This window comes from Lagenorhynchus albirostris, chromosome 18, assembly GCF_949774975.1.
Source record: "Lagenorhynchus albirostris chromosome 18, mLagAlb1.1, whole genome shotgun sequence".
NCBI lineage: Eukaryota > Metazoa > Chordata > Mammalia > Artiodactyla > Delphinidae > Lagenorhynchus > Lagenorhynchus albirostris.
In genome coordinates this window covers 23,292,164-23,314,458 of record NC_083112.1, presented here as the reverse complement: position 1 = coordinate 23,314,458, position 22,295 = coordinate 23,292,164, and the positions used below count along the sequence as shown (strand labels likewise).

The window sequence follows — 22,295 nt, the reverse complement described above, 5'->3', positions numbered from 1 at the left end:
CCGGAAGGAGATACAATTTAAAGCCCTAGTCTACTTGTAATTAAAGAAGGGAAGCTCAAATTCTCTCTAAACTGTTGGTCCAAGTGTGAATTCTTTAATTCCTTTTCTAACTTGTATGTATTCCAGAAAACATACAAATAAGTAAATCCAGGAATTAATAATATTAATTGGCTACTTCGTTCCTATGCATGAGGACACAAAACAACGGTAACATTTATGTTGATTACATTTGGATGTCATATCATCTTGGTATTTTCAAATACTATCTATCTATCTATTCTAGTGCTGTATAATCTCCTTTTCTTAGTACTTTCCACTTTATGATTTTTATATATTCCTGTTTGAAATAACATTTTGTCTCAATGTCACTCATGCATTTATTTAATCATTTACAAATGATGGTCTGTGAGATGGGACTGAATAATGTGAAAAATATTTCTAAGAATGAAAATATATCAAAGAACAATTTGCAAAACCAATATGGTAGAAGTCATATTTATTGAAAAAAATTAATATCTTTGCTATAAAATTTGTAACAGGAATATTTACTAAATGTTTATTTTGATGCAGAAACCTGAATTTTATACCAAGTACAAGACAGTAGCACTAGTTTTTCTTTTATTTACATTTTATGAAAATTGTTATGCTGTCCATGTTAAAAGAACTTATGATGGAGAACTGTTACATTAGAAAAATAATATTCTTGGTAAAGCATTCTCAAGGAGTACAATCACATCTTCTGCCTCTTCAATAAGGCAGAAGTCCCTATAACAGCATATAACTTAATTTACAAAATACAGTAACTGTTCAGACACATATTCAAGTTTTCTTTTGGTATGATTTATTTTCCTCACTGTAAAATTACTTTTTTTCTCTCTCTCTCTTTTTTTTTTTTTTTACTAAAACAGAAAGACTTTCAGGAAAATGTCATTGAATGATTTCAGCTATAGATTACATATACAACAACTCTGTAGCCTAGCAACAACCATTGCCACACCATCATTAACTTTAAATATTTTACTTGGTGAGCTATTCTCAAACGTAGCATATTTTAAGGTTTTGCCATCATGACCGTGGAATCGTTGGTTTTCATAGCAAACAAACAGATCTGTCACAGTATGAAGCTTTGTTTGTTTTAGGGAACTGGTACACAATTACATTTCCACTCACGAGAGAACGCCACAGATGTAACTGGAGTCAGGCTCTGATGGCCCCATAAAGGTCCTGCGCTGGACCAGCCCCAAACCTCCTGGGCTCACACTGCACAGCCCTGGCTGGGTTCAGGCAGTTTCATACCCAGAGACTTTGCTGCTCTTCACAGTTAGGTAGTTTTAATTCCTTCAAAGGCACACAACTTCCACCTTTTTTCCAGCGTTGCTCCCACGCCTGTGAATTCCTGTTTAAACATGCGTGGCAACCTCATCAAAAGCATTTCGATTTCGTTTGCAGATATCTGTCAGAAAGGAAGAAAAGTCACTTTTGGGAAACAAGGAGGCAGGGGGTTGAGTGAGGACATGCTTTACCAATGAGACAAACGTGTACTTTCCTACTAGGCTGTAAAGTCATGTTCTTCATAAAAGGAGCACAAGTGAAAGGGCTGAATGTGATTCGCTTCGTCATCTCCTGGGCAGCTGGTGGGAGGGGGGCATGAGACAAGTGGGTGCAAAGTTTCAGGTTCACCCTTCATAGGGATGGCTACCTTACTGACAGCACCATGCCTGAACAGCCCTCCCTAGATAAAGAAGGAGATGGGGCGGGATTTACGATGGCTCAGAGCAAACTGATCACCACTTGGGGAAAGCTACCACTCCTCTGATACAAAGGGCAGTACTTTTACCTAACTTGGTGAGGGCCAGAGAGCATGTCGGTGGATTTCTTGCCACCCTAACTTTCTCTTAACTTTCACAGGGACCAGAAGACCGTAAAGGTTTAGGAATAAAAATGAAACCCCAGCACCCGCAGCAATAAAAGTCTCAAGGTCCATCCAGTGATACGACCCAGGTAGGTTTTTTAAATGCAGTTTTTTTTCTTCTCCCAACTTTTATTACATATATTTTTACACCAGTAGTTCATTTTTCCTTAAATAAAGAACAAAACCACCACAACCCTTTTACTCTAATGCAGCCATTGCTCCTTTTTTCTCTGGGTTTGCATCCTCATCCATGCATATACATAGGGATCTCACACAGCAAGTTGACTGAGATCCTGGAGATGGAGGTGTGACATTTCTGTGTAAATTCCATATCATACTGTTGTTATGATCCAAATGACCCTACCAAGATGCTAGTTTCTCTAAGTAAGTCTCAACAGGTGGGGATGACAACATTTGGTAAGGATGTGTGAAGACTACTGGCTTAGCACAGATCTGGGCACCTAGAAATGTTCAGTGAATAAGACCTCATTATTTTTCATGGTACAATCGCTGTATGGATATCATTTTACAGTCTATACTTTACTTCCATTTAACAATTAAGAGAGATCAGGGACTTCCCTTGTGGTCCATTGGTTAAGACTCTGCACTTCCAATGCAGGGGGTGTGGGATCGACCCCGGTCAGGGAACAAGGATCCCACACACAATGAAAAAAAAAAACAAACAACAACCAATTAAGAGAGACCAAACAAACAACTGATACCACAGAAATACAAACAATTATATACCAACAAATTGGACAACCTAGAAGAAATGGACAAGTTTCTAGAAACATGCAACCCACCAAAACTGAATCAAGAAGAAATAGATATTTTGAACAGACTGATCACTAGAAATGAAATAGAATCTGTAATTTAAAAAGAAAAAAAAAGCCTCCCTGCAAATAAAAGTCCAGGACCAGATGGCTTCACTGGGCAATTCTACCAAACATACAAAGAAGAACTTATACTGATCCTTCTCAAACTCTTCCAAAAGATTGAAGAAGGAACACTCCCAAAGTCATTCTGTGAAGCCACCATCACCCTGATACCAAAACCAGACAAAGACAATATAAAAAAAGAAAATTACAGGCCAATATCTTCGATGAATATAGATGCAAAAATTCTCAACAAAATACTAGCAAACTGGGTCAGAAGACTAGATATCTAGGATGGCAAGGTGAGAAGGACTTATCTTGCCATGGCTGGCTTTGAAGACAGAGGCAGGGAGCCACGATTCAAGGAACACAGACAGCTTCTAGAAGCTGGACAAGGACTCCTGCCAGTGTTGCTGAGGCATCCTGCATCACTCAGAATCCCAGTGGTTACCCAGTTGGTGCTGAAGGGAGTTCTGTTATAGATGCACAATTAGACTTCCTTATTGCTACTGTGAAGGGGTTCTGTTGAACCTGTCGATACGGCACTGGTTTGTAAAAAAAATCTATCAATCAGTAATTAAGAGTATGTACATCATGAAGATGGCAGAATAGAAGGAACTTGAGCTCACCTCCTGACATGAGCACACCAAAATCACAACTAACTGCTGAACAACCGTTGATAAAAAGACTGGAACCTACCAAAAAAGATATTCTAATCCAAAGACATAAAGAAGAAACTCAGCGAGATAGTAGAAGGGGCACACTTGCGAAATAATCAAATCCCATATCCCCTGGGTGGGCGACCCACAAACCGGAGAACGATTATATCGCAGAAGTTCTCCCACAGGAGTGAGAGTTCTGAGCTCCATGTGAGACTCCCCAGCCTGGGGGTCCAGCATTGGGAGGAGGACTTCCCGGAGCATTTGGCTTTGAAGGCCAGTGGGGCTTGAGTGCAGGAGCTCCACAGGACCAGAGGAAACAGAGACCCCATTCTTGGAGGGCTCACATGACTTCCTGTGTGTACCAAGACCCAGGGCAAAAGCAGTGACTCCACAGGAGCCTGGGTCAGACCTGCCTGCTGGTCTCGGAGGGTCTCCTGGGGAGGCAGGGGGCAGCTGTGGCTTACTGTGGAGACAAGGGCACTGGTGGAAGAGGTACTGGGGAATATTCATTGGCACGAGCTCTCCTGGAGGCTGCCATTTTGGCACCAAGACCTGGCCCCAACCGCCTGTAGGCTTCAGTGCTGGGACGCCTCAGGTGAAATGACCAACATGGCGGGAACAGAGCCCCACCCACCAGTGGACAGGCTGCATAAAGACTTCCTGATCCCACAGCCACCTCTAGACATGCCCCTTGACATGGCCCTGCCCAGAAGAGGGCCAAGACCCAGCCCCACCCACCACTAGTGGGCAAGCATCAGCCCTTCCCACCATGAAGCCTGCACAAGCCTCTAGGCCAGCCCCACCCACTAGGGGGCAGACATTAGAAGCAAGAGAACTAGGATCCAGCAGCGTGCGGAACCAAGTCAGCAAACGCAGATCAGAACCTACCCTGAGACCAGCTAGTCCCCTGGCCCTTGGGTGACAAGAAGGGAATGTATTGCTGGGACACATAGGACATCCCCTACAGAGGGCCACTTCTCCAAGGTTAAGAAGCATAACTAACTTCCACATACATAAACATACAAATAGAAGTTGAGACAAAAATGAGATGGCAGAGGAATATGTTTCAGATGAAGGAACAACATAAAACCCCAGAAGAACAACTAAGTGACATGGAGACAGGCAATCTACCCGAGAAAGAATTCAGAATAATGATTGCAAGGATGAGCCGAGAACTCAGGAAAAGAATGGATGCACAGAGTGGGAAGTTACAAGTTTGTTTGTTTTGCGGTACACGGGCCTCTCACTGCTGTGGCCTCCCCACGGCGCGGAGCACAGGCCCCGGACATGCAGGCTCAGCGGCCACGGCCCACAGGCCCAGCCGCTCTGCGGCACGCGGGATCCTCCCGGACCGGGGCACGAACCCATGCCCCCTGCATCAGCAGGCAGACTCCCAACCACTGTGCCACCAGGGAAGCCCAAGAGAAGTTACAAGTTTTTAATAAAGAGTTAGAAAATGTAAAGAGCAACCAAACAGAGTTGAAGAATACAGTAACTGAAATGAAAAACACTAGAAGGAATCAATAGCAGAATAAACGAAACAGAAGAATGGATAAGTGAGCTGGAAGACACAGTGGTGGAAATCACTGCCACAGAGAAGAATAAAGAAAAAATAATGAAAAGAAATGAGGACAGTTTAAGAGACCTCTGGGACAGCATCAAATGCACCAACATTCGCATTATAGGGGTCCCAGAAGGAGAGGAGAGAGAGAAGGGGCCTGAGAAGATATTTGAAGCGATAAAAGCTGAAAACTTCCCTAACATGGGAAAGGAAACAGTCACCTAAGTCCAGGAAGAGAGTCTCAGGCATGCCAAGAAACAGTAATCAAACTGACAAAAATTAAAGACAAAGAAAAAATATTAAATTGACAAGAGAAAAGCAACAAATAACATACAAAGGAATCCCCATAAGGTTATCAGCTGATTTTTCAGCAGAAACATTATAGGCCAGAAGGGAGTGGCACCATAGAATTAATGTGATGAAAGGGAAAAACCTACAACCAAGAATACTCTACCCAGCAAGGCTCTCATTCAGATTTGACAGAGGAATCCAAAGCTTTACAGTCAAGCAAACACTAGAAGAATTTAGTACCACCAAAGCAGCTTTACAAGAAATGCTAAAGGAACTTCTCCAGGTGGAAAGGAAAATGCCACAACTAGAAACAAGAAAATTACAAAATGGGAAAGCTCACTGGTAATGGCAGACATACAGTAAAGGTAGGAAATCATCTACACACAAATATGACATCTAAGCTAGTAATCACGAGGAGAGTACAAATGCAGGATATTTGAAACACATTTGGAATTAAGAGATCAGCGACTTAAAACAATTATGTGCATATATATAGACTACTATATCAAAACCTCATGGTAACTGCAAACAAAAAAATCTATAGTAGATACACACACAGAAAAGATAAAGGAGTCCAAACACAACACTAAAGACAGTCATCAAATCACAAGAGAACAAAAGAAGAAAGGAAGAAAAAAGACCTAAGACCTATGTATCAACATACATGTTGATAACTACCATATGTAAATGAATTAAATGTCCCAACCAAAAGACACAGACTGGCTGAATGAATACAAAAACAAGATCTGTATATGAGCTGTCTACAAGAGATCCACTTCTCAGACCTAGAGACACATGCATACTGAAAGTGAGGGGAGGGATAAAAGGTATTCCCAAATGGAAATCAAAAGAAAGCTGGAGTAGCAGTACTCACAGAAGACAAAATAGAGTTTAAAATAAATGCTGTTACAAGAAACAAAGAAGGACACTACACAGGGATCAAGGGATCCATCCAAGAAGAAGATATAACAATTGTAAATATATATGCACCCAACATAGGATCACCTCAATATATAAGGCAAATACTAACAGTCATAAAAAGAGAAATCAACAGTAACAGTGGGGGACTTTTCATCAAAGGACAGATCATCCAGACAGAAAGTCAATAAGGAAATACAGGCCTTAAATGACACATCGGACTTGATGGACTTAATTGATATTTATAGAAGATTCCATCCAAAAGCATCAGAATACACTTTCTTCTCAAGTGCACATGGAACATTCTCCAGGATTGATCACATGTTGGGCCACAAAGCAAGCCTCGGTAAATTTAAGAAAAACTGAAATCATACCAAGCATCTTTTCCAAGCACAGCACTATGAGATTAGAAATCAACTACATGAAAAAAAACCTGCAAAAAACATAAACACATGGAGGCTAAACAAGATGCTACTAAATAACCAATGGATCACTGAAGAAATCAAAGAGGAAATAAAAAAAATACCTAGAGACAAGTGAAAGCAAACACATTACATTCTACACCCTATGGGATACAGCAACAAGAATTTTAAGAGGGAAGTTTACAGTGATACAAGCTTATCTCAGGGAACAAAAACAAAAATCTCAAATAAACAACCTAACCTTACACCTAAAGCAACTAGAGAAAGAGGAACAAACAAAACCCAAAGTTAGTAGAAGGAAAGAAATCATAAAGAACAGAACAGAAATAGAGACTAAGAAAACAGTAGAAAAGATCAATGAAACTAAAAGCTGGTTCTTTGAAAAGATAAACAAGATTGATAAACTTTTAGCCAGACTCACTAAGGAAAAAAGAGGGCCCAAATCAATAAAATTAAAAATGAAAAAGGAGAAGTTACAACGGACACCACAGAGATACAGAGGATGAGACTAGTACGAGCAACTATACACCAATAAAATGGACAACCTAGAAGAAATAAATTCTTAGGAAGGTACAATCTCCCAAGACTGAACCAGGAAGAAATGGAAAATATGAACAGACCAATTACCAGTACTGAAATTGAATCAGTGATTAAAAGACTCCCAACAAACAGAAGTCCAGTGCCAGATGGCTTTGCAGGCAAATTCTACCAAACATTTAGAGAAGAGTTAACACCTGTCCTTCTGAAACTATTCCAAAGAACTGTAGAGGAAGGAACACTCCCAAACTCAATCTATGAGGCCACCATCACCCTGATACCAAAATCAGACACAGATACCACAAAAAGAGAAAATTACAGGCTGGTATCACTGATGAACATAGACACAAAAATCCTCAACAAAATACTAGCAAACTGACTCCAACAATACATTAAAAGGATTGTGCACCATAATCAAGTGGGATTTATCCCAGGGATGCAAGGGGCTTTTCAATATCCACAAATCAATAAGTGTGATACACCATATTAACAAATTGAATACAAACCATATGATCATCTCAACAGATGCAGAAAAAACTTTTGATAAAAATTCAACACCCATTTATGATAAAAACTCTCCAGAAAGTGGGCACAGAGGAAACATATCTCAAAATAATAAAGGCCATATATGACAAACCCACGGCTAACATCATACTCACTGGTGAAAAGCTAAAAGCATTTCCTCTAAGATCAGGAATAAGACAAGGATGTCCACTCTCGCCATTTTTATTCAACAGAGTTTTGGAAGTCCTAGCCACAGCAATCAGAGAAGAAAAAGAAATAAAAGACTTCTTTTCCAAATTGGAAAAGAAGTAAAACTTATATGTGCAGATGACATGATACTGTACATAGAAAATCTTACAGACGCTACCAGAAAACTATTTACTAGACCTCATCAATGAATTTGGTAAAGTCTCATGATATGAAATTAATACACAGAAATCTGTTGCATTTCTATACACTAACAACAGAATATCAGAAAGAGAAATTAAAGAAATAATCCCATTTATCATCACAGCAAAAAGAATAAAATACCCTGGAGTAAACCTACCTAAGGAGCCAAAAGACCTGTACACTGAAAACAAGCTGCTGATGAAAGAAATTGAAGATGACACAAACAGATTGAAAGATATACTGTGTTCTTGGATTGGAAGGATCAATATTGTCAAAATGACTATACCACCTAAGGCAATCTATAGATTCTATGCAATCCCTATCAAATTACTAATGGCATTTTTCACAGAATTAGAACAAATATTTAAAAATTTTATGGACATACAAAAGACCCCAAGTAGCCAAAACAATGTTGAGAAAGAAAAATGGAGTTGGAGGAATCAGGCTCCCTGACTTCAGACTATACTACAAAGCTACAGTCATCAAAACAGTATGGTACTGGCACAAAAACAGAAATATAGATCAATGGAACAGGATAGAAAGCCTGGAAATAAGCCCACACACCTACGGTCAATTAATCTACAACAAAGGAGGCAAGAATATACAAGGAAGAAAAGAGTCTTTTTAATAGGTGCTGGGAAAACTGGATAGCTACATGTAAAAAAATGAAATTAGAACATTCTCTAACACCATACACAAAAATAAACTCAAATGGATTAAAGACCTGAATGTACAACTGGATACTATAAAACTCCTAGAGGAAAACATAGGCAGAACACTCTCTGACATAAATTGCAGCAATTTTTTTTTTGATTTCTCTCCTAGAGTAATGGAAATAAAAACAAAAATAAACGGGACCTCATCAAACTTAAAAGCTTTTGCATAGCACAGGAAGCCATATACAAAATGAAAAGACAACCTACAGAATGGGAGAAAATATTTGCAAACAATGCAACTGACAAGGGATTAATCTCCAAAATACACAAACAGCTCATACAACTCAACAACAAAAAATCAACCCAATCAAGAAATGGGTAAAAGATCTAAATAGACATTTTTCCAAAAGACATATGGAACCATACTCAACATTGCTAATTATTAGACAAATGCAACAAAGCTACAGTGAGGTACCACTTCACACCAGTCAGAATGGTCATCATTAAAAACTCTACAAACGGGCTTCCCTGGTGGTGCAGTGGTTGAGAGTCCACCTGTCAATGCAGGGGACACGGGTTCAAGCCGTGGTCTGGGAGGATCCCATGTGCCGCGGAGCAACTAAGCCCATGTGCCACAACTACTGAGCCTGTGCTCTAGAGCCCGCGAGCCACAACTACTGAACCCAAATGCCACAACCACTGAATCCCACACGCCTAGAGCCTGTGCTCTGCAACAAGAGATGCCACTGCAATGAGAAGCCTGCGCACCTCAACGAAGAGTAGCCTCTGCTTGCCTCAACTAGAGAAAGCCCACGCGCAGCAACGAAGACCCAACTCAGCCAAAAATAAATTAAATAAATAAATTAAAAACAAACTCTACAAATAACAAATGGTGGAGAGGATGTGGAGAAAAGGGAACCCTCCTACATTGTTGGTGGGAATGTAAGTTGGTACAGCCGCTATGGAAAACAGTATGGAGGTTCCTTAAAAAACTAAAAATAGAGCTACCACATGATCCTGCAATCTCACTCCTGGGCATATATCCGAAGAAAACTATAATTTGAAAAGATACATGCACTGCATTTTTCATAGCGGGACTATTTACAGTAGCTAGAACATGGAAGCAACCTAAATGTCCATTGACAGATGAATGGATAGAGAAGATGTGGTATATTTATACAATGGAATATTACTCAGCCATGAAAAAGAATGAAATAATGCCATTTGCAGCAACATGGGTGGACTTAGAGATTATCATGCTAAGTGAAGTAAGTCAGACAAAGACAAATATCATATGATATTGCTTATATGAGGAATCAAAAAAAATGATACAAATGAACTTATATAAACAACAGATATAGACCCACAGACACAGAAAACAAACTTATGGTTACCAAAGGGGAAGTGGGGGGGAAAGGATAAATTAGGAGTTTGGGATTAACATATACACACTACTATATATAAATAAATAACCAACAAAGACCTACTGTAAAGCACAGGGAACTATACGCAATGTTTTGTAATAACCTATAAGGAAAAAGAATCTGAAAAAGAATAGATATGTATCTATGTGTAACTGAATCACTTTCCTGTACACCTGAAACTAACACAACATTGTAAATCAACTATACTGCAATAAAAAAATAACAAAATTTATCAAATGAAATTCAGGAACGCATAGAAAAGATCATACCCCATGATCAAGCTGAATTCATCACAGGGTCACAAGAATGGTTCAATACCCAAATCAAACAATGTGATACACCACATCAACAAAAGAAAAGACAGAAACCACATGATCATCTCAAAAGATGCAGAAAAAGCATTTGATAAAATTCAGTATACATGAATAAAGAAGATGTGGCACATATATACAATGGAATATTACTCAGCCATAAAAAGAAATGAAATTTGAGTTATTTGTAGTGAGGTGGATGGACCTAGGGTATGTCATACAGAGTGAAGTAAGTCAGAAAGAGAAAAACAAATACCGTATGCTAACACATATATATGGAATCTAAAAAAAAAAAAAAAAGGTTCTGAAGAGCCTAGGGTCAGGACAGGAATAAAGACGCAGACGTAGAGAATGGACTTGAGGACATGGGGATGGGGAAGGGTTCAGCTGGGACGAAGTGAGAGAATGGCATGGACATACATACACTACCAAATGTAAAATAGATAGCTAGTGGGAAGCAGCCACATAGCACAGGGAGATCAGCATGGTGCTTTGTGACCACCTAGAGGGGTGGGATAGGGAGGCTGGGAGGGAGATGCAAGAGAGAGGAGATATGGGGATATATGTACATGTATAGCTGATTCACTTTGTTATAAAGCAGAAACTAACACACTATTGTAAAGCAATTATACTCCAATAAAGATGTTAAAAAAAAATATATATATATATATATGAAGAAAAGAACCCAAATACCTAAAAACTTAATGACATAAAAAAAATTCAATATCCATTTATGATAAAAACTCTTACCAAAGTGGGTATAGAGGGAACATATCTTAACATAATAAAAGCTATTCATGACAAACCCACAGCCAACATAATTCTCAATTGTGAAATGCTGAAAGCCTTCCTGCTCAAATCTGGAACAGGACAAAGATGCCCACTCTCACCACTTCTATTCAACATAGTATTGCAAGTCCTATCCACAGCAGTCAGACAAGTAAAAGAAATAAAAGGTATCCAAATTGGAAGAGAAGAAGTAAAATTGTCATTGTATGCAGATGACATGATACTATATATAGAAAACCCTAAAATAGCCACACAAAAACTATCAGAACTGCTAAAATAATTCAGTCAAGTAGGAGAATACAAGATTAACATACAGAAATATGTTGCATTTCTTTACACTAACAATGAAATATCAGAACGGGAGAGTAAAAAAAAATCCCTTTAAAAATCACATCAACCCCCCCCGCCAAAAAAAAACCCTTAGGAATAAACCTGACTAAGAAGGTGAAAGACTTATGTGCTGAGAATTATAAGACACTGATAAAGGAAACTGAAGACGATTCAAAGAAACAGAAAAATATCCCATGCTCTTGGATTGGAAGAATTAGTACTGTTAAAATGGCCATGCTAACCAAAGCCATCTACAGATTTAATGTGAACCCTATCATGTTACTCATGACATTTTTCACAGAACTAGAACAAAGAATCCTAAAGTTTATATTGGAACCATAAAAGACCCAGAATTGCCAAAGCAATCCTGAGGAAAAAAGAACAAAACAGGAGCATAACCCTCCCAGACTTCAGACAATACTACAAAGCTACAGTAATCAGAATCATGGTATTGACACAAAAATAGACATATGGATCAATGGAACAGAATAGAGCGCCCAGAAATAAACCCACACACCTACGGTCAATTAATCTTTGACAAAGGAGGCAAGAATATACAATGGAGGAAAGACAGTCTATTCAGCAAGTGGTGTTGGGAAAGCTGGACAGCCTCGTGTAAGTCAACGAAGTTAGAATACTCGCTCACACCATACACACAAAAAAACTGAAAATGGCTTAAAGACTTAAATATTAGACATGACACCATAAAACTCCTAGGAGAGAACATAGGCAAAACATTCTCTGCCATAAATTGTACCAATGTTTTCTTAGGTTAGTCTCCCAAGGCAACAGAAATAAAAAGCAAAAATAAACAAATGGGACCTAATTAAACTCAAAAGCTTTTGCACAGTAAAGAAAACCATGAACAAAATGAAAAGACAACCTACAGAATGGGAGAAAACACTTGCCAATGATGTGACAGACAAGGGCTTAATTTCCAAAATATACAAACAGCTCATCCAACTCAATAACAAAAAAACCAAACAACTCAATCAAAAAATGGGCAGAAGACCTAAATAGACATTTCTCCAAAGAAGGCATACAGATGGCCAATAGGCACATGGAATGATGCTCAACATTGCTAATTATTAGAGAAAATGGAAATCAAAGCTACAATGAGTACCGCCTCACACCGGTCAGAATGGCCATTATTAAAAACTCTACAAATAACAAATGCTGGAGAGGGTTTGGAGAAAAAGGAACCCTCCTACACTGCTGGTGGGAATGTAAATTGGTATAGCCACTATGGAAAACACTAGGGAGGTTCCTTAAAAAACTAAAAATAGAGCTACCACATGATCCTGCATTCCCATTTCTAGGCATATATCTGGAGAAAACCATAATTCGAAAAGATACATGCACCTCAATGTTCATAGCAGCACTGTTTACAATAGCCAAGACATGGAAGCAGCCTAAGTGTGCGTTGACAGATGAATGGATGAAGAAGATGTAGTATATATATACCATGAAATACTACTCAGCCATAAAAAAGAATGAAATAATGCCATTTGCAGCAGCATAGATGGACCTAGAGATCATCACACTCAGTCAGAAAGAGATAGACAAAAACCATCTATCATTTATATGTGGAATATAAAATGTGACAGATGAACTTATTTACAAAACAGAAACAGACTCACAGACATAGAAAAGAAACTTATGGTCACCGAAGGGAAAGGGGGTGGGGAGGGATAAATGAGGAGTTTGGGATTAGCAGATACAAACTACTATATATAAAATAGATAAACAAGGTCCTACTGTATTGCATAAGGAACTGTATTCAGTATCCTATAATAAACCATAATGGAGGGCTTCCCTGGTGGCACAGTGGTTGAGAGTCCGCTTGCCGATGCAGGGGACACGGGTTTGTGCCCCGGTCCGGGAAGATCCCACATGCCGCGGAGCGGCTGGGCCCGTGAGCCATGGCCGCTGAGCCTGTGTATCCGGAGCCTGTGCTCCACAGTGGGAGAGGCCACAACAGTGAGAGGCCCGCGTAACGCAAAAAAAAAAAAATAATAAATAACCATAATGGAAAAGAATATGAAAAAGAATATGTATAGATGTGTATAACTGAATCACTTTGCCGTACACCAGAAACTAACACAATATCGTAAATCAACTATACTTCAATTAAAAAAAAAAAACAATTAAGGGAGACTAAATAGACCAGGAAGTCAAATTAACTGTTCATTTAATATTCACATCAAAAAGATTTTACATGATACAGTCAATTTTCCTAGGCCTATGAAACAAAACTTTAAACAGAGGCAGTCCTGAAAGTTGAAATCAATTGTATTCTAAAATTTTTATATGAATTGTTTTGAAATCTGAATGTATTTTCCATAAAGCCATGTTAACAGGATTATTAGATTCCCATGTCAACTCACAAAAGATTCATATTGAATTTGAAAAAGTAAGTTTTCTTTCAGCAATGTCCAAAGCACCTTCACCAGTATGCTGAGTTCCTTCTCACAACAATCCTGGAATATATATGGGACAGACATTATGATCTATCTTCGTGTTATAGCTGAGAAAACTGAGGGACTACAGAGGGTCGAGTGTTATATCAGAGAAAGAACTGGGGAAGAGTTCACCACATGTGGACTGGCCCCTGGCATTGGTTTGCTCTGAATGCTCCCCATGACTGTCAGAAGCTGTGGGTGAAGAACCAGGGGTATAGTGCATTCTTTCTAAGTATCAGTCACCTGGGGCATTTGTTAAAAGCACATTCCCTTTCTGACTTACTTCACTCTGTATGACAGACTCTAGGTCCATCCACCAACTACAAATAACTCAATTTCGTTTCTATTTATGGCAGAGTAATATTCCATTGTATATACGTGCCACATCTTCTTTATCCATTCATCCGATGATGGACACTTACGCTGCTTCCGTGCCCTGGCTGTTGTAAATAGAGCTGCAGTGAACATTGGGGAACATGACTCTTTGAATTATGGTTTTCTCAGGGTATATGCCCAGTAGTGGGATTGCTGGGTCATATGGTAGTTCTGTTTGTAGCTTTTTAAGGAACCTCCATACTATTCTGCATAGTGGCTGTATCAATTTACAAATACCATATGCTAACACATATATATGGAATCTAAGGGGGGAGAAAAAAAAAGGTCATGAAGAACCTAGGGGTAAGACGGGAATAAAGACACAGACCTACTAGAGCATGGACTTGAGGATATGGGGAGGGGGAAGGGTAAGCTGTGACAAAGTGAGAGAGTGGCATGGACATATATACACTACCAAACGTAAAATAGCTAGTGGGAAGCAGCCGCATAGCACAGGGAGATCAACTAGGTGCTTTGTGTCCACCTAGAGGGGTGGGATAGGGAGGGTGGGAGGGAGGGAGACGCAAGAGGGAGAGATATGGGGACATATGTATATGTATAACTGAGTCACTTTGTTATAAAGCAGAAACTAACACACCATTGTAAAGCAATTATACCCCAATAAAGATGTTAAAAAAAAAAGAAAGAAGGAAAAAATGGAGAAAAGGAGGGAGGGGGGGAGGGAGGAAGAAACCTTTTAAATTCCCCAGCCCAGCAATAACATGGGCAGGTTCAACTCTAAGGTTTTTCTAAATGTATCTGCATATTGACCACTGGGTAGCCTGCTGTTTCCCTCAACAATTGTCCTCCGTAAGGCTCTCTACGTAAACCAATATGTATGTAAATATCGTGTGTGTTGGCAGTAAAGTGTTCCATGTTACGAATACACCACAATTTGTATTTAACCGATTAAAAAAAACAAAAAAAAGCACATTCCCTAGCCTCTTCTCGGAGTCTCTAATTCCGCCCAGTGTGGGGTGTACCCAGATTATTGTTAATAATTGCCCCGGGTCAGACATATTTGGGTTTATATTGAGGATTTAAATCAGATACCCTTGAATTTGCATCTGGGCTAGGCCTCGAGCAAGCTGTCTGACCTTGGGCAAGTCATTTAATAGCTGTAATTCTCAGTTTCTTCATGTGTATAATAGAAATAAAAACATCTCTTTCAGTGTAATTGTGAAGATTGTTTGTAAAATGTAATGCAGGGCCTGGCACAAATACAGTTTCTCTATATACCTGTCTTAGGCGATGCTGATCGAATACTACACGCTAACAATGAAACCTTTTGCGGTAGATGGGTCAAGCCCTGGGTTCATAAGCCAAAGAAGACAAGTACAGAGAAGTGTGTGGTCAAACCCAGATTTTAGTTGGTCCAGAGGCAGTTTTCCTTAAGCTTTGTGAAGTCAAGGTGTTCTCTTAACAAGCTCCCTTTTTTCTTTTGGAGGACAGTACAGGTCATCTACAGTACGTTCCAGTCCCCAGTCAAATTCAAGTGATACCCCTGGGATGAGCAGTCTTTTTCCAGATCAAGCAGAGGCCACAGAGAAACTGACAGATGGAAGGAACAGCCATCCCACCACACGCTTGTTTCCAGCACAGCTATCACCGTTTTTTTGGAAAAGTGGCGAAGAAGCCTCGTACTGTTCATTAGGAAGGGGAGAAAAAGCTGAATTCTCGAGGGGAAAATAAAGAGCTGATTTAAAGCTAATGGCTTTGTAGGAGGCCAGCTGGGGTTAGGTCAGGCCATCCCACCTAGCAGTCCTGCAGCTGACTGTAAAAAGTGTAACATCTCACAACCACTGCGAGACTTTTCCTTGCCAAACTCTTCTGAACACACTTTCTTTAATTCTCACCATGCTCTTCTAAGAGAGGGGATAATTTACAAATGAGGAAACTGAGGTCCAGAGTGATTAGGTAACCCAGGCAGTAAGTGTGGAGCTGAGGTGCAGATCCAGGCTCCCTGGCTATGTGCTTTGACACTGATGCCAGTACCCAGATGGGTTGGAGATTGTGAAGTGGGAATTAGAAATAATCCATTTGGTCACTGCCTCTGTGCTCATGGGTGGGGACCATGGGGGAGGTGTCCCTGTACAGGAGGGCAGAGCTCCTCTGTGATGAATACTGTTTTAGAGTGATATCAACATCAACAGCAAAAAAAAAACCCCTGAAAGTTCCCAACTCAACCAGCCTATACAGTCATATGCTAATGCTTGGGCATCCCCTCCTGAACCATTCACCAAAAATTTGCAAGCAAATCGTGCGGAATCTTGGCTCGCCTGTACTGAAAAGTAGCAACATCTTGTTTTCCATGGTGGCTTTTGACCTGAGCCTAGACTTCAACCACAAAGGAAGCAGAAGAAGGCGTGCAGCAGGAAATAGGTAGGTACCACTTCCTGAGTCCTCGCTGTGGGCCAGGCACAGCGTACATGCTTTAAGTGTATTATCTCATCAAAAAATTCATTAAACAAGCAAATAAACCTTTCACTTGCCGGAAGAAAGAAATGTAGAGGCAAAAGATCAGATTCCAGTCAAGGAATGACCATTAACCAGCTTCACCATCTTGCCTAAGTCACTTAATCTCTTTGGGTATTTTCTCATTTGCAAGACAAGGGAATTGGAGAGAAGCTCATCAGATGCTCTAAGGACTTGGATTTGAGTGCTGGCCCTACCATATATTAGCACCGGTCTTCGGGCAAGCCATTTAAAATTCATCTGTCCACTAGGTTGTGGCAAAGATCTCAAACTGAGAGAATGTACTAGGTCTTCTGTGCGCTTTTAAGCACAAAACAAACGGCAGCCAACGGTAGCACTTACTGTGTGCCAGATACTGCTGTGAATGCTCTTCACATATTAAGTCATTTCACACACGTTATAGCCCATAAAAAACCCATTTTATAGACAGTGAAACTAAGGTTACAGAGACGTTAAGTAAGTTGTCCAAGGTCACACAGCTAAGAAGTAGTGAAACTAGGATTTGAAATTCTCATAGTTACTTAGTTTGAATAACCAATTAGCCAGAAATGAGCATAATGAAACTTGGTGTCCTCAGAAGTAGTGAACTCTCAGTTGCTGTTGGTAGTACAAGGTAACAGCCTGATTCTGCCATGAAGATGTAAATAATGTGGACAGGGATGTGTCACAATTACGGAGCAGCCACCCTCAAATGAAATCCCATCTAAAATATCCATTTAAAAAAAAAATAACAAGCTTCTGTACAGCAAAGGAAACCATCCACAAAATGAAAAGACAACCTACCGAATGTGAGAAAATACTTGCCGTATGTCTGATAAAGGGTTAATATTCAACTTATATAAAGAACTCATAAGCTCAGTAGCAAATATACAAATAATCCAATCAAAACATGGGCAGAGGATCTGAATAGACATTTTCCAAAGAAGACATACTGATGGCCGACAGGTACATGAAAAGGTGCTTCACATCACTAATCATCAGGGAAATGCCAACAAAGCCACGATGAGATATTATTGTAAATAATCTAGAGATGATTTAAAGTAGAGGGAGGATGTACAGGTTATATGCAAATACCAAGTCATTTTATATAAAGGACTTGAGCATCTATGGATTTTGGTAGTCACAGGGGTTCCTGGAACCAATCCCCTGCAGGTACCAAGGGACAACTCTATTTGGGAACCAATAAAAGGAGCCTGATGGAAAAAAAAGTCCATTTAATAAGGTGCTCAGCTAAATTCTAGAGCATTTCCCTAAAGATGTTTATATCTCATGTGAGAAGAAAAATGAAGGAGAAACTGCTTTCATGTTAGTTTGACGGTTTCTAAACCTTTTCCCTACCCTGACGAAATAACCTATACGACATGTGACATTTTGGGATCTCCAAGACAAAGTCGAGAGAAAATTCAGTTTGTCCTTCTGTTTTACCCTATGGCCAAGGAGTTTTTACTTTACAAATATCTTCATTTACTTTAATTCTGTTTTCTTCTCTTCCTTATAAAAATGTGTCAGCTCTTGTGATACTGCCTTCACAATATCCTTTCTCTTCCCACCAATCGTTTCAAGACCATTGGTCTTGAGACCTGAGAGCGTCATGGAGTCATCACATAAACAAAGCATCCGGCACTCCCTGGCTGAGCTCCGAGTGAGAGGGATCCGTTTCCCCACCAGGTGTGCAGGATTCCCTTCCCCATATCCCTTCTGAGGTCAGGGATCCTCTCTAAGCTCCTGTTTGTCATAGATGGAACACCGCGGGTCCAGGGAAAGGCTGCTGCTGGCCCAGCTGGTGAGTGGAGGGACTAGAACTCAGTGCAGGGTTTCTGATGCTGAATCCAGCCCTGCTTTCGCAGCACTGGATTCGCTCTCTCACAAGGATACTATTAGGCGAATCAGATACACGTGGCTAAGAGAGTCCCGTGTGGATTACGATATAGATCAGAAACGTGCCGTGACTATGAAATCTCATTTTCCCATATACCATGTAGTGGTGCTGTAGAAACTGGGGAGGACTCATAAACATGATGCTTTTATTACCCTCTTACCCAGCTGGCTTTTATTCTAAGAAACTGGGGGTCTGTGTCTTTTTAGTCTTTGATGTTGTCAGTGGATCCCTCCACTCCTATTTTGTTTAAAATTTTCTAACATTTATTCTTTCAGAAAGGATTGATTTGCTCTAATTAAAAAGAAAAGGAAAGATGAGAAGGAATAAAGGCTCCGTGTAACCGAGGGGCTTGTGTGGTGGCAATACCACAGAGGTAGTTTGTAATCTGACTTATTTTCTGATTTGTTGACTCTAGCTCAAGCCCATTGCCTCCTTGCCAGGCCACTAAGCATGTGTATAAATTGACACGGGCCGGCATAAATCAATTGTTATGCGGGTGGGTCGGCTCCATGCCCCACATCAGTCAGGCAAGGGAGGCAAGTGGAGAGCGGTTCCTGTTTGGGGGATTGAAAAGACAACGACATAGGCTTTGTCAAGGCTGGAGAGTCAGAGAAGCCAACTGCAAAACCAGATTTCCTTCCATAGGATAAACTGACGGTTAGCCTTTAGCGCACATTTAAATCTTGTTCATCCTCATATCCCTGGGCAGATCACACAGACACCTTGCAACAAACATCTGCAGAGAGAGATACAGAACGTAGGTGGGGAGGGAGGAAGGACACAGAGGAAGAGGTATGAGAGGAAAAAGGAAAGAAGATAAACAGAAGTGAGGACTTAGGAAAAGAGAAGGAAAGGACTGGAAGGAAGAGGAGCAGGGAGGAAGGCAAGGAGGTACGAGGAAAAGAACAGGAAAGAAGGAAGAAGATAAACAGAAGGAAAGAATCAGAAGGAGCAAAGGAAGGCTCTGGATGGAAGATGAGGGAAGGAAGGAAGGAGAGAAAGAGGAGAAAGGGGAGACATGCAGCAAGGACAGCTGAAGTGCCCCAGAGGAAACCAGGAGCATGAACACGGACTCAAGGGCACCGCCTGGTGGTCATGACCCTTATGTACTTCGCCCTTCTCCAACTCCTATTTCACTCAGTATCTATCTGCCTGCCAAATTTAGCACTTTATTAGTTGACATCTGATTCTCAAGTTAGTTCATAAATATACCATTTCCTCATTTAGACTACAAGCTTTTTTTTTTTTTTTGCGGTACGCGGGCCTCTCACTGTTGTGGCCTCTCCCGTTGCGGAGCACAGGCTCCGGACGCGCAGGCTCAGCGGCCATGGCTGGGGCACGAACCCGTGTCCCCTGCATCGGCAGGCGGACTCTCAACCACTGCGCCACCAGGGAAGCCCCTAGACTACAAGCTTTTTGAGAGCAGGGTCTTTTCTTAGATTTCTTTTGTGCCCTGGCCACTCCCCGTTCTGTTCTGCCTAGTCCCTAGACAGTGCTGAGATTGTGGAAAGCAGTGACTTGGTCCCTGGTGACCTTGTCAATTTCTCTTGCTTCCTTTCCACTTTTCCCGCAGCCAGATGGAAGGCTCGTTACCTCCGAAGTTTCACATGCCTTATGCTTTCCAGAGGTGCTGTGATGTCTAGAAAACACATTCACGATAGCCTGTCTAAGCAACAGAAGACTCATTCACTCATTAACATACTGTGACAGGTGGCCATTGAGGAGAACACCAGAATATACATGCTATTAAAGATTATTCAGGTGGGCAATCTTACAAACACTACTTGGAACATTTTCTCCAACCTTACTGCCTAGCTAGCTGTCATCTGGGAAAGAATGCCCTTCAATTAAGGCTGATTTGAACCTCCTTGGAACTGACAAGATAGTCTGTGTTTCAGAGGTATGCTTCTAGTATACAAATGCAAATGGTTGGCCCCTTTGGTGGGAAATGAACACTTCACGAGCGCCCAACCAGACACGGTGTCATGCCAAAAATGGCAACTCTTTCTAGAAAACTCCAGTCTCTGTGGCCACATTACATTGAGTCTGGTTTCAGAATCAAATCTTCCACCTCGTGGGTTTTGGGAAGAGGCTGCCGGTATGTAGAGGTGGGAGCCAGTCACACTTGGAGAACTGGGTCTTAATCTCTTAGACGATACCTAAATTGGGGGAAGAGCAGAGGACTCGCTCCTCTTGACTGTAAGACTGAAAATGCTCATCTGCTGCTGTTCAAATGTGACTTCCTTCCTAGGATCAGTGAGTGACCTTGAACGGCTCTGGGCTGATGGGAGAGGTTCTAGATACTGATCAGAAACCATTTTCAAGACAGTGTTGCCTGTGTGGGAGAGCTTACCTGCCCGTGCCCAAGGCATGAGTATTTTGTTTTTGTTTTTTTTGCAGTATGCGGGCCTCTCACTGCTGCGGCCTCTCCCGTTGCGGGGCACAGGCTCCGGACGCGCAGGCTCAGTGGCCATGGCTCATGGGCCCAGCCGCTCCGCGGCATGTGGGATCCTCCCGGACCGGGGCACGAACCCGTGTCCCCTGCATCGGCAGGCGGACTCTCAACCACTGTGCCACCAGGGAAGACCCCCCAAGGCATGAGTTTTGACTCAGCAAAGCTTCAAGAAGCCATCTCCTCTGACCACCGCGGCCCTGCCTCCCTCTGAATGCAACTGACTTGGTCACATATTTCTGATACAAGAAAGCTGAGCGAATGAGAGTGGTTTAGAAGAGGCAGAGGAGAAAAAGTAATATGCAAATATCATTCTCAAGAGCAGAAATAGTATGTAACTGGAAAATGGCCTGTTTGGGGATACACAGTTTTAGGGACCCATGTGCAATTTACATGCCCAGACTAATTTAAATCAGTTCCTGTCTCCCCTTCCATTTCTGATCATTCATATACCCAGCTGTGGCCTTTGGGGAAATCCTAAGAAAAACGGCTCTGTTACAGGCTGGACTGAGCCTGCTTTCCTTCTTCCCGTCAGCACAGGGGAAGGCAGAATCTAAATGTTATCTTAACAACAGTCGTGGTAATAGTGATGCTGTCTGATCTCAAGGAAACTGTGTTGTGCTAAGTGGAATTTTTAAAAAGCTCTTTCACCAGAGTCAGCAGACCTCCTGTGTTGCGAAGGCCAGGCCGAGTCCCCTGCTTTAATGCAGCATCCCCCCGACACCCGGTTCGTTTCTGATTAACGAGAGCAGGTGCCCCTGGCCGCTGTGCAGGAGAACCTCAGCGTCGGGGTCTGGCGGCAGCTCCAGGATTATGAACCTTCTGGCAGTCGGTGCAGGTACAAGGCCCTGGTGGATACTTAGAGGGCAAACCTCTCATTATTTTGTTTTCTGCTTAAAGCCCCAAGGATATGGAACTCCAGGATATAGCAGTAATTTGCTCTCTGGATTAAAAAGTCTAAGTATCCTCTCAGCCTCACTGGGATAGAAAGAATATTCGGTCCAATCCCTGGCACCCAGGAGTTTTAGTCAGAACACGTTTTGACATATTTTCAGGCGTGAGGAAAGAAT

At 41.1% G+C, this 22,295-nt stretch overlaps 1 protein-coding gene across 11 annotated transcripts in view; it reads right to left on the bottom strand.

Moving 5' to 3' along the window:
• Nucleotides 1-522: 522 nt before the first annotated feature.
• Nucleotides 523-22,295, bottom strand: part of ENOX1 (ecto-NOX disulfide-thiol exchanger 1) — a 611,047-nt gene continuing 589,274 nt past the window's right edge. For all 11 annotated transcript variants that reach the window (XM_060129461.1, XM_060129462.1, XM_060129460.1 and 8 more), the window contains one exon: nucleotides 523-1,453. In XM_060129461.1, coding sequence (XP_059985444.1) covers nucleotides 1,322-1,453 — 132 coding nt within the window. In that variant the 3' untranslated portion in view covers nucleotides 523-1,321. The remainder of the gene's footprint in view (nucleotides 1,454-22,295) is intronic.